General features: G+C 43.8%; 1 protein-coding gene across 2 annotated transcripts in view; it reads left to right on the top strand.

The window, feature by feature from the left end:
* Positions 1 to 12,703, top strand: part of MTHFD1 (methylenetetrahydrofolate dehydrogenase, cyclohydrolase and formyltetrahydrofolate synthetase 1) — a 73,726-nt gene that overhangs the window by 5,067 nt on the left and 55,956 nt on the right. Inside the window, exon 1 of one of the 2 annotated variants that reach the window (XM_012809873.2) lies at positions 5,571 to 5,735. The exons of the other annotated variant lie outside the window; for it this stretch is intronic. Within the exon in view, the coding sequence (XP_012665327.2) occupies positions 5,605 to 5,735 (131 nt within the window). The 5' untranslated portion in view covers positions 5,571 to 5,604. Of the gene's footprint in view, positions 1 to 5,570; positions 5,736 to 12,703 lie in introns of those variants that run through there. 2 annotated transcript variants of the gene reach the window in all.

The following is a 12,703-nucleotide window of genomic DNA, read 5'->3' as shown; positions in this document are numbered from 1 at the left end:
TGGGCATGGTGGCTCATGCCTGTAATCCTAGCACTTAGGGAGGCTGAGGCAGGAGGATCCCTTGAGCTCAGGAGTTCAAGACGAGCCTGAGCAAGAGGGAGACCCTGTCTCTACTAAAAATAGAAAAAGTAGCTGAATGTTGTGGTGGGCACCTGTAGGCCCAGCTGCTGGGGAGGCTGAGGTAAGGAGGATCACTTGAGCCCAAGAGTTTGAGGTTGCTGCGAGTTATGATACCACATACTCTTTTTTCATTATAGAAGTAAAAGAAATCTTTTAAGTGATTCTCTTGCTTCAGCCTCCCAAGTAGCTGGGACTACAGGTGCCTACCATAATGCCTGGCTATTTTTTTGTTGTAGTTGTCATTGTTGTTTAGCTGGCCCTGGCTGGGTTCAAACCCACCAGCGTTGGTACATGTGGCTAGTGCCGTAACCACTGTGCTGCGGGTGCTGAACCATCATTTGGTTTTTGGAAATAAGATGGCTAAGTCAAAGCCAAATGTTGAAAAAGATTTTATGATTTGAGACACGTTATCAAGTTGTTTGTTATAAAAAAAAGCCAGTTTGTGCCAGAACTTGACAATGAAAACTAGGTTACAGGTTTACCATTTTTAGTGCATTTTACTACTCATTTAAATAAATTAAACATGGGTCTTCAAGTTGAAAACCAACTTACCAATGCAATGTTTCAAACCGTAATAGCTTCCCAAATGAAATTCAAATTAGGGCATGCTCAAATTAAGGCAATTTTATGCATCTCTACAATTGGCTGCCAGTCCTGTGAGTAGCAAAAAATATTCAGCCTTGCTTTCAATTTGATAACAAGAATTTGAAAACAGATTTCAAGATTTCTGGGAAAACAATCAATATATTGGTGCATTTGCAACTCTGTTTTTAGTCAACATAAATATGTTACCTGCCAATTTTCAAACAGAATGCATAGAGCTATAATCTGACATTTAACTAAAAGAAAAATTATCATGGCTCTGTACTGGGATTTTGGGGTGTTACTCTGTTGCTCCCAGGCTAGAGTGCTGTGGCATCATAGCTCATAGTAACCTCAAACTCCTGGATCAAGCAGTCCTCTTGCCTCAGCCTCATCAATAGCTGGGTCTATAGGCACCCACCACAACACCTGGCTAGCTTTTCTATTTTTAGTAGAAATGGAATCTTAATCAGGCTGGTCTGGAACTCCTAAGAGGTCAAGCAATCCACCCTCCTCAGCCTCCCATAGTGCTAGGATTACAAGGCTTGAGCCACTGCCCCTGGCCTCTTTACTGGACTACCTTCCCAGAGGCAAATATCCCTCACTTCACAATCATGCCTTATTCATGTCGTTGATTTTTGGCAGCACCTACATTTGTGAGCAGCTATTTTCAAGGATGAAGCATATTAATAATAATATTAGAACCTAAATATCTGATAACTACCTTGTGAACGCACTGAGAATTGCAACTATTCTCATTGAACCTAATGCATTAGTTTCTCAAATACAAAGTTAATTATCCCATAGTTTTATGTTTTATTCTCTTGCCTCAGCCTCCCAAGTAGCTGGGACTACAGGCGCCTGCCACAATGCCTCGCTAAATTATCCCCCTTTTTAAGGGCAAATTATATCTGTCATGCTTTCCATACATTGCTTTATATTTCACTATCAGTAAATGGTTTTGATTTTTTTGCTTGTAAATATGCTACCACATAAACAGCTTTTACAATGAAATCTGAGTTGTAACTATTTAATAAAATTTTTGTTGAGAAGATGTTTTTAGCTTACTGTTTTGTCCTTAAGACAATCCTTTCTATGCATTGAATTTGGTAATATTTTTGCATATCATTCCCTTTCAAATTAGTCCTTGGAAACTTGCACAAATTCCCTACAAATTAAGCAGAGTGCCTTACTATTTGCCTAAGTAAAAAAGTGGTCTATCTGTCCACTTTTCATTGAACAATTTTTCTTCATTTTTCTTTTTTTTTTGAGACAAAGCCTCAAGCTATCCCCCTGGGTAGAGCGCTGTGGCTTCACAGCTCACAGCAACCTCCAACTCCTGGGCTTAAATGAGTCTCCTGCCCCAGCCTCCCAAGTAGCTAGGACCACAGGCACCTGCCACAACGCCCGGCTATTTTTTGGTTACAGCCATCATTATTGTTTGGCGGGTCTGGGCTGGATTCGAACCCACCACCTTAGGCGTATGTGGCTGGTACCTTAGCCACTTGAGCCACAGGTGCCGAGCCCTTCATTTTTCGTTTTTGAAAAATGTTACCTTTTGAGATGTTATAAAAGCCATGCTGGCATAAAAAATAACTAATAGGGCACTCTGTTTACTTATATTATGAAAATTAATTGACAGGAAAGTAGAAAGCATGGCTTGGGACCTTCTACATCTCGACTGCCGATGTTGAGTGAAAAGGACAGTGGGCAGTTGCCGAGGTGTGGAAGTGCACTTAATAATCAAATAAGAATGGTTACCCAGGCTCGACGCCTGTGGCTCAAGCGGCTAAGGCGCCAGCCACATACACCTAAGGTGGCGGGTTCGAATCCCCAGCCCGGGCCCGCCAAACAACAATGATGGCTGCAACCAAAAAATGGCCAGGTGTTGTGGTGGGCGCCTGTAGTCCCAGCTACTTGGGAGGCCTGAGCCCAGGAGTTGGAGGTTGCTGTGAGCTGTGATGCCATGGCACTCTACCCAGGGGGATAGCTTGAGGCTCCATCTCAAAAAAAAAAAAAAAATGGTTACCCAAATTCCAGAAAACGTTAACTACCTAATGCTGCAATCCTCAGGTGAAACATTACTGATGATCACTGCCTTGCGCAGTCACCATGAGCACACATAACATCTGATAGCGTTATCTCAGCTGCCCTTGGAAGATAACACACTGGAAGCCACACACTGTAGTAAAACTGAAGCCACTTATGTGTACAACTAGCGATAAGATACGCATGTTTAATTTAGGTAACATTATGACATGACACTGCCCTCTGCAAAGTTCATGCTTGAGAATTGTGCAGTCAAGTTCCACCAAAACCAATCAACTTTTATCTCATAATATTTTAAGTAAGTTTGTAACTAAGGTGACTATACATCCTGCTCTCTAACAATTTGTCCCGCTTCCCAAGGTGTCTTAAAAAGTCCCGATTTTTGGAAAGAATGCATGACAAGCTAGGGAATAGCGGGAGAATGGGAAGGGAATAAGGTTTTCGGCTGCTGAAAAGGTTAATGTAACTCCATTTGAGAATGAAGAGGTTAATGCAACTTCATTTGGAAATGAAAAGGCTAATGTAAACTCCCTACTCCCCTCCTGGGCAAGGTATCAGAAGGAGACTGGCTCCCTCCCTTGCTTCCAGGCAAGGACAATTAGCTCAGAAGGAGCCAAACTGTCTGGAACAAACAAGTAGGCCCCCCACCCCCAGAGTAAGGTGACCAGACATCCTGCTTTTGGCGGGACAGTCCCAATTTTTAACAATTTGTCCTTTGTCCTGTGGCGTTTTTAAAAAGCCCCGATTTTTGGAAAGAATTTACAACAAGCTAGGGAACATGGGAGAACAGGAAGGGAATATACGGTTTCCAGCTGCCATGTGCCTGTTTCACAAGGATATGTGTTTTATATTATTTTTGTTAATTTTATAATGTTAAACTTTAATAATAGCAAATAATTGTTGAGAACTGATTATGGAGAACTGCTTATGAAAGTTTGTGTTGTTGTCAGGCCCCGCCCCCCAATGGTATCCCCGCTTTACCAATGTTAAAATCTGGTCACCTTATTTATAACTTTGTATTGGGCTGCATTCATAGCCATCCTGGGCTGCAGGTTGGACACCTTTATTTAGCCAGTGCTGGAAAAACCACCTCTCTTTGGCTTTTAGATAATCACAAAGTTCTATATGTGTGGCTTTTTTTTTTTTTTGAGACAGAGCCTCAAGCTGTCCCCCTGGGTAGAGTGCCATGGCATTACAGCTCACAGCAACCTCCAACTCCTGGGCTCAAGTGAGTCTCTTGCCTCCACCTCCCAAGTAGCTGGGACTACAGGCGCCTGTCACAACGCCCGGCTGTTTTTTTGTTGCAGCCGTCATTGTTGTTTGGCGGGTCTGGGCTGGGGATTCGAACCCGCCACCTTAGGTGTACGTGGCTGGCGCCTTAGCCGGTTGAGCTATAGGCGCAGAGCCATATGTGTGGCTTTTGAAGTGGGGCCTATTGTATGTATATTTCGTGTGATTCCTTTGGTTTTCCCTCGGTTGGTTTGGTAGAATTCAACCTGCTCCTTCTATTGGTGGCATTTTCCTTTTTTTTTTCCCTATTTTTTGAAACAATCTCACTTTGTCACCCTCGGTAGAGTGCTCTGGTTCACAGCTCACAGCAACCTCAAACTCTAAGGCTCAAGCAATCTTCTTGGCCTCAGCATTCCAAGTAGCTGGAACTACAGGTGCCTGCCACAACACCCGGCTAGTTTTCTGTCTTTCAGTAAAGGTGGGATCTTGCTCTTGCTCAGGCTGGTCTTGAATTCCTGAGCTCAAGCAGTCTACTCACCTTGGCCTCCCAGGGTGCTAGGATTATAGGCATGAGCCACCAGGCCTGGCATGGCATTTTTTTTCTTCTGTCTTTATTTTTCTGAGATGGGTTTGCCCTGGTGTCCAGGCTGGAGTGCAGTGGCTTCTTCCTCACTCAGTGCATCCTCAGACTCCTGGGCTCAACCCTTCCAAGTAAGTGGGATGTACCACCATACCCAGCTACCTTTTTAATGTTTTGTAGAGATGAGATCTCACTATGTTGCTCAGGCTGGTCTCAAACTCCTTGTCTCGAGCAAATCCTCCTGCCGCAGCCTCCCAAAGTGGTAGAGTTCCAGGCACGAGCCACGGTGCCCAGCGGCCTTTTTCTTGATTGAGTGTCCTTTCTAAAAAAAACTGGTTGTGACAAGGCAGGTGGTTTGCCACTTGGTAGGACAGTGAGGGGGCTGCTGTGTGTTTGTGTTGGCAGAGTGCAGGGCAAGTCGGATGTCTTTGTACTCTCCCTATGGAACATCCCCAGAGCGTAAACACAGTATTGCTGCCTCCTCATTGGGTAATTCAGCTGGACTCTTTCTACCTTACTATCCTTGTCTGTATGTTGAGGTAGTAATTACACCTAATTCATAAGTTTGTTAATAGTAAATGAGTTATTACTTATAAAGCATTTAGACCAGTCCCTGGGACATAGTTTAATAAAGAAGTATTTAGAAAGTACTTTTGAATAAACAAGTGATGTTTGTGTTATCCAGGCTGTAACTTTGGGAGCTGGCTTTAAATCTAGAATTTATCCTACAGATCAAAGATAAAGATAGAACTTATATATTTAGCTATACATTTATCTACTAGGCCAGAAGAACTATTTCTGTAAAAAGGGTTTGTTTATCATAGTGAAGGACAGGTCATTTGTTTATTGACATGACATTGAGGAGCTTTGTACTTTGTCCTGTAGATGAAATATCTGTATGCCCTTTTGTGCTTAAAAAGATTTGCCTTAGTGAGCTCCAAGATGCTGATTGGTCAAAAGTTAAATATCCAAACCTCGAATGTCCTAGTTGGCTTACACTGCAGGAAAGCAAGTGGGAGTTCCAGAAGGTGGGACCTTCTGCCATGCTTAAAGAAGCCACCCAGCCTGGCTATTGGGGGGGTATTGCAGCTAGAGCGTGGCAGAGTGTGACGTGGCGGGCAAAGACTGTGGTTATGGCACCAGCAAAAATCCTGACAGGAAATGTGGCCTGCAAGTAAGTGTAGGTCCTTATTGGTTGGGATCTACCGGTTTGCGATTTGGGCAGTGGGGCTTCCAGCAGGGGTGTATGATCTCCTTTTATACCCACCATTTGCATGAAGAATCTTGAGGAAGAAGGAGTGTTAATTTGGTCTAGCACCAGAAGAGGGTCCCAGGGATGTAGGGAAATGGTTCCCCTCTCCTCTTTGTTGGCTAGTATTTCCCTCCCTCACCCCCTTGAAAAGTTGACTACCACAAACTTGGGCAGGAGAGATAATATCTTTGGATCTCAGGAGATAAGGGAGCATTTCTATAAAAGGTTTTGCCCAAGTCTGTCAGAAACTTACCTTCGCTGTATTGAGTAACAACATTATAAACAGTCTTTCCTTTAGGTTTGGGGACAAGTTTAAGGGGTAAAGATTGCTTATGTGACCTTGGAAAAGTCAGCTAGCCTCACTTTCCTCTCTGGGTAGTGAGGATGATGACTGTCTTATTTCCTGAGGTTGCCATAGGGATTAAAAGAGTGTGTGAGGCTCTCAGAACAAATCTGTGTGCTACTGTGGTTACCCCTGTATCCTCAGCTATTGGACCCACAGTGCAGAAGGCCGTTAACCCTGTATTGTGCAGTTTGCTTGCCTTATTAATTAACCAAAAGACAGCTGCTGGCACCCTGTAAATCATTGACCTTGAAGGAATGGATGGCTGACGGTGCCACAGGCAGCGCTCCTTAGCTACCCAGCCACCCGTCCTCTCCATTTTGCAGTTTGTGAAACTTTTTCCAGAAGCAAAGTGACTTGTCCGTTTTCCTTCCGTATAAAAGCTTGTCACTTGCTAAAAAGAATTGCAAACTTTTATTCCCCACCTAGAGATATCCTGGCTTTGGTTCTTCCTGTGGGCTTTCCGTTGTTAGAAAATGATTTAACCAACCTGTTTGGGAAGCACCCAAACTGGTTCTTTTTTTTTTTTTTTTAATTTCAAATTATTATGGGGGCACATATGATTCATATGATTTAGTTACATAATTTGCTTTGGTAAAGGTAAAGTCCAAATTGTAGTTGTTTGTGTCTTTTACCTAGCAATTATGTAATGTACCAAGGCAATGTACCCATTAAGTGGCAATTTTCCCGTTTCTTGCCCCTCCTCCACTACTGGATATTTACTCAAAAGAAAAGAAAAACATTTTATCATAGAGATACCTGCACTCAAAAGTTTATAGCAGCACAATTCACAATTGCAAAGTTGTGGCTCTTTTTAGAAAGTCATTTTTGACTATTGCCATGGTTCATGCCTGTAATCCTAGCACTCTGAGAGACTGAGGCTAGAGGATCACTTGAGGTCAGGAGTTCAAGACCTGAGGACCCTGTCTCTACCAAAAATAGAAAAAATAGCCAGGTGAGGTGGCACATGCCTGTAGCCCAGTTACTTGGGAGGATTGTTTGAGCCCAGGAGTTTGAGATTGCTGTAAGCTAGGCTGATGCCATTTTTGAGATTATAGTCTGATTTTGACTGGTTTGATAGAGGCAAGTCAGACCTTACTTTGTTGGCTAGTATTTCCCTCCCTCACCCCCTTGAAAAGTTGACTACCACAAACTTGGGCAGGAGAGATAATATCTTTGGATCTCAGGAGATAAGGGAGCATTTCTATAAAAGGTTTTGCCCAAGTCTGTCAGAAACTTACCTTCACTCTATTGAATAACAACATTATAAACAGTCTTTCCTTTAGGTTTGGGGACCCAAAATTAAGTCACTCCTTAGGAAGCAGCGTTTTAGACCTAAGCCTTTTCTACCTAGAAACATCTCAGGTAAGGCTTTTCTTATGAATTCTTGGCCTGTTCCTGTTTCTAAGTAGAAGGAAATCCCTTACCTTCCTTGTTTTTCCTCATTCCCCTTGGAACTGTTCGCAGATGGCCAGGTCTCTAGAGGCTCAGGTAATACTCAAATAGCTTGGCCTTCTCTGGCAGGCCAGCTGGCAACAACTCTCCCTGTGGGCATATAGTTGGGTAGAGATCCTCATGCTTAGTAGAGCCTTGCTCTTAACTCTTGAAACTGGCAGGTGACAATTCACCTAGGGGGTCAAACGTTTTGTTTTGTTTTGCTTTGTTTGGCTTGAGGAATTATTATTATTATTTATTTATTTGTTTGTTTTTGAGACAGAGCCTCAAGCTGTCCCCCTGGGTAGAGTGCTGGGGCATTGCAGCTCACAGCAACCTCAAACTCCTGGGCTCAACGCCTCAGCCTCCCAAGTAGCTGGGACCACAGGCGCCCGCCACACGCCTGGCTATTTTTTTGGTTGCTGCCATCATTGTTGTTTTTGGCGGGCCCGGGCTGGATTCAAACCCACCACCTTAGGTGTATGTGGCTGGCACCTTAGCCACTTGAGCCACAGGCGCCGAGCCGAGGAATTATTATTATTTTAGTTTTTGGCCTGGGCTGGGTTTGAACGCGCCACCTCAGTTATATAGGGCGGCACCCTACTCCTTTGAGCCATAGGCACCACCCAGGAATTATTTTTAAACTTTGGATTACTTCTCAACACCTTATAGCTGTAATTATGCATAAAAATACAGATATCTGAAAGGAATGACAAATTGATACATGCTGTACTCTCTATTCCTAATGTCACCAATTTGTTGAATCTGAGTTCTTGCTGCCCCCCACCTCCTTGGGTTGGTTGTGGGTACAGGAGGTGGGAGCACATTGTTCTGAGATCCTACCACACTTGGCTGCATGTGCCAGGACTCTGAAGGTACTTTTCTCTTTCTGATCTTTCTCTAATGAATTTACAATGCACTTTTTAAATGCTATATTTTGAGCCAGGTGCATTGGCTCATGTCTATCATCCCAGCACTTGGGAGGCCAAGGCAGGTGGATTGCCTGAGCTCACTGGTTCAAGATCAGCCTGAGCCAGAGCAAACTCTGTCTCTAAAAATAGCCAGGCATTGTGGCAGGTGCCTGTAGTCCCAGCTACTTGGGAGGCTAAGGCAACAGAATCACTTAAGCCTAGGAATTTAAGGTTGCTATGAGCTGTGATGCCAAAGCCCTCTACCAAGAGTGACAAAGTGAGACTCTTGTTTCAAAAAAAAAAAAAAATTCAAAAAAATAAAATGCTACATTTTATGAAGCTTTCGTCCTCTAATTCAGCCTACTCTGTGTTTTTGTTTGTTCCTCTAGATTAATGGCTCTCAAAGTGGGGTAGTTTTTCCCTCCCTCCACCTCAAGACTTTGGGACATGTCTGGAGACTTTTCAGTTGTCATGTGGGGGATAAGAAGGGCTATGTGCTATTGGAATCTAGAAGTAGAAATCAGAGCTAGTGCTCAGCCTCCTGCAGAACGGAGCCCCACACTGCTTCCACCCCCAGTAAAGAATTACCAAGTTCAAATGTTAATAGTGCTGACCTGGTGAAACCTTGATCTAGAAGTTTAAAATAACTTGTTACTATATTATTTTGTACATCATTTAATAGCCTCACAGAGAATTAGAAGATCCATTAAAATTTTTCACTATTTTGGGGTGTCACCTATGGCTCAGTGAGTAGGGCCCCGGCCCCATATACCAAGGGTGACAGGTGCAAACCTGGCCCTGGCCAAACTGCAACCAAAAAAAAAAATAGCTGGGTGTTGTGGCTGGGGCCTGTAGTCCCAGCTACTCGGGAGGCTGAGGCAAGAGAATTGCCTAAGCTCAGGAGTTGGAGGTGGTTGTGAGCTGTGATACCATGGCACTCTACCGAGAGCGATGAAGTGAGACTCTGACTCTACAAAAAAAAAAAAATTTTTTTTTTCACTATTTTGAGTTATTTTAATGTTATAAATATCAAGCAGTTTACTTTTTCTCAGGTTTTTGAGAGGTTAGAGAAAATTGGATGAAAGGATTTTACATTGTAAATTTCCAATGAAGCATTAAAGCATCTCTCCACAGTAAGCTTTCAAATTTATGTATTTGAAGTACCTGTCAAATTTAGTAAATATTTGGGCTAGAGTGTAATAATTTTTATTGTACTTATTTTATTCTTAAATGTAATAATAGAAAGTACTCTTATTAGTTGACCATATACTGCAAGTTTTACTGTACTAGTGATGTGTGAAGACAATCAGTTTGCTTTCAGTAAGAAAAGGTAATTCAGTCTTTTAATTTGAGTTAAATGACTAGGAATTTGAAATGTATGCATTTTTAGAAACACTAGGTGGCTTCACAATCACAGTTGTTTTTACAAGGAAGTATATATTAAGTTTAAACATTTTTTGAAGTATTTTTTAGCATTGTAAAAGTGGTAATGAATTAAAAGAAATGAAGCAAAAAATGAACAACATATAAATAAAACACTCAATAAAATGTTTGTGGTTTACTACATTGTTGTGTTTTGAACCTGCTACCTTCTGTATGTGGGGCTGGTGCCCTACTCCTTTGAGCCACAGGCTCCGTCCTACATTGTTATTTCTTTGAAGGAAAGTGATATGTTTGGGACTTTGTTTAGAAAAAGCCCTAGGCTAGGAGTGTTGGCTCTTGTGCATAAAATCCCAGCACTTTGGGAGGCTGAGGTGGGAGGGAGAATTGCTTGAGGCTAGGAGTTTGAGAACAAGTTGAGCAACTTAGTCAGAACCCCCTCTCTTTACCCTCCAAAATAGAAAAATCAGGTGCACGTGGTTGCCTGCACCTGTGGTTCTACCTTCTGGGAAGGCTGAGGCAGGAAGATTGCTTGAACCCCAGGAGTTTGAGGCTGCAGCGAGCTGTACTGACATGACCCTACCCTAGCCTGGTCAACAGATGGAGAACTTGTCTCAAAAAAAAAAAAAAAAAAGCCCTACATTTGGAAGGTGAATGCTATTGATTTTTCTTTCATCAGTTACTAAAGGTGTCGCCTATGTACTTTTTGAGAATTACTCTAAGCCTGTGCTACATTTCAGTGTTTTTGTTGTGTAATGGTCAGCTTAATTTTTTTTTTTTTTAGAGTCAGAGTCTTACTTATCCCCCTTGGTAGAGTGCCATGGCAATGTCACACAGCTCACAGCAATCTCCAACTCCTGGGCTTAGGTAATTCTCTTGCCTCAGCCTCCCGAGTGGCTGGGACTACAGGTGCCTGCCACAACCCGGCTTTTTTTGTTGTTGTTGTTTGTTTGTTTCAGTTTGGCTGGGGCTGGATTCAACCCGCCACCCTCGGTATATGGGGCCGGCGCCCCACTCACTGAGCCACAGGTGCCACCCGCTTACTTTTTTTTTTTTACTTATTTTTATTAAATCCTAACTGTATACATTTATGGGGTACAATATGATGATTTGATATACAATGAAGGGTGGTGCTTGTGGCTCAGTGAGTAGGGCGCTGGCCCCATATACTGAGGGTGGTGGGTTCAAACAGGACCCCCGCCAAACTGCAACAACAAAAAAAATCACTTATTTTTATGGTAAGACATACTCTTGGTTGTTTTGAAATGTAATGGTCAGCTTAATTTTTTTTTTTTTTTGAGACAGAGTCTCTTTATGTCGCCCTTGGTAGGGTGCCATGGTGTCACAGCTCACAGCAACCTCCAACTCCTGGGCTTAGGTGATTCTCTTCCCTCAGCCTCCAAAGTAGCTGGGACTACAGGCACCTGCCACAATGTATGGCTATTTTTTGGTTGTAGTTGTCCTTGTTGTTTTGGTAGGTCTGGGCTGGGTTCAAACCTGCCAGCTGTAGTATATGTGGCTGGCGCTCTAGCTGCTATGCTATAGGTGTCGAGCCAGTCAGCTTAATTTATTTTTATTTTTATTTTTTATTTTTTGCAATTTTTGGCGGGGGCTGGGTTTGAACCTGCCACCTCCAGCGTATGGGGCCAGCACCCTACTCCTTTGAGCCACAGGTGCCACCAAGTCAGCTTAATTTTTAATCATGTAGGTTTTTTGCTGCCTCCTTTGCCTATCATAACAAGCTTCTGTTTAGGTTATGTCCCGTTCAGATTTCTATACATACACACACACACACATATATATGTACATACATACACACATGTGCATTTGTGTGTGTATATATATTTTCTTGTTGTTGTTGTTCTGTTGCCTGAGCTAGAGTGCTGTGGTGTCAGCTTAGCTCACAGCAATCTCAAACTACTGTGTTTAAGCGAGTCTCCTGCCTCAGCCTCCTGAGTAGCTGGGACTACAGGTGCCGAACACAACGCTGGGCTAATTTTTCTATTTTTAGTAGAGACAGCATCTCACTTTTACTTAGGCTGGTCTTGAACTCCTGATTTCAAGTAATCCACGTACCTTGGCCTAGGATTATTAGGCGGCGTGAGCCACTGTGCCTGGCCCCTCTTAGGATATCAATGCTTTTTGTCTTTGTCATGAAATGTCAAAGATTTGAAATTGAGCCAGTGTGTTAAATAGAATAAATTAGAATTTGTAGTGGAAAGAGTTTGGGCAAAAGAAATGACTTGGTGGCAGTGTAGAGGTTTGGCTGTGCCTGCGTGGCTGTGCAGGGTTAGGCTGTGCACCCGTGGCTGTGTATGGTTAGGCTATCCCTGGGTGGCTGGGCAGGGTGTGGCTGTACAGGGTTAGGCTGTCCCTGGGTGGCTGTGTATGGTTAGGCTGTACCCGGGTGGCTGTGCAGGGTTAGGCTGTACCCGGGTGGCTGGGCAGGGGTAGGCTGTACCCGGGTGGCTGTGCAGGGTTAGGCTGTACCCGGGTGGCTGTGCAGGGTTAGGCTGTACCCGGGTGGCTGGGCAGGGGTAGGCTGTACCCGGGTGGCTGTGCATGGTTAGGCTGTGCCCAAGTGGCTGTGCAGGGTTAGGCTGTACCCAGTTGGCTGGGCAGGGTTAGGCTGTACCCAGTTGGCTGGGCAGGGTTAGGCTGTACCCGGGTGGCTGGGCAGGGTTAGGCTGTACCCGGGTGGCTGGGCAGGGTTAGGCTGTACCCGGGTGGCTGTGCAGGGTTAGGCTGTACCCAGGTGGCTGTGTATGGTTAGGCTGTCCCTGGGTGGCTGTGTATGGTTAGACTGTACCCGGGTGGCTGTG

The sequence above is a fragment of the Otolemur garnettii genome, unplaced genomic scaffold (genome assembly GCF_000181295.1).
Source record: "Otolemur garnettii isolate 467f Iridium unplaced genomic scaffold, OtoGar3 scaffold00115, whole genome shotgun sequence".
Lineage (NCBI taxonomy): Eukaryota > Metazoa > Chordata > Mammalia > Primates > Galagidae > Otolemur > Otolemur garnettii.
This window is presented reverse-complemented; position numbering and strand designations above follow the sequence as displayed.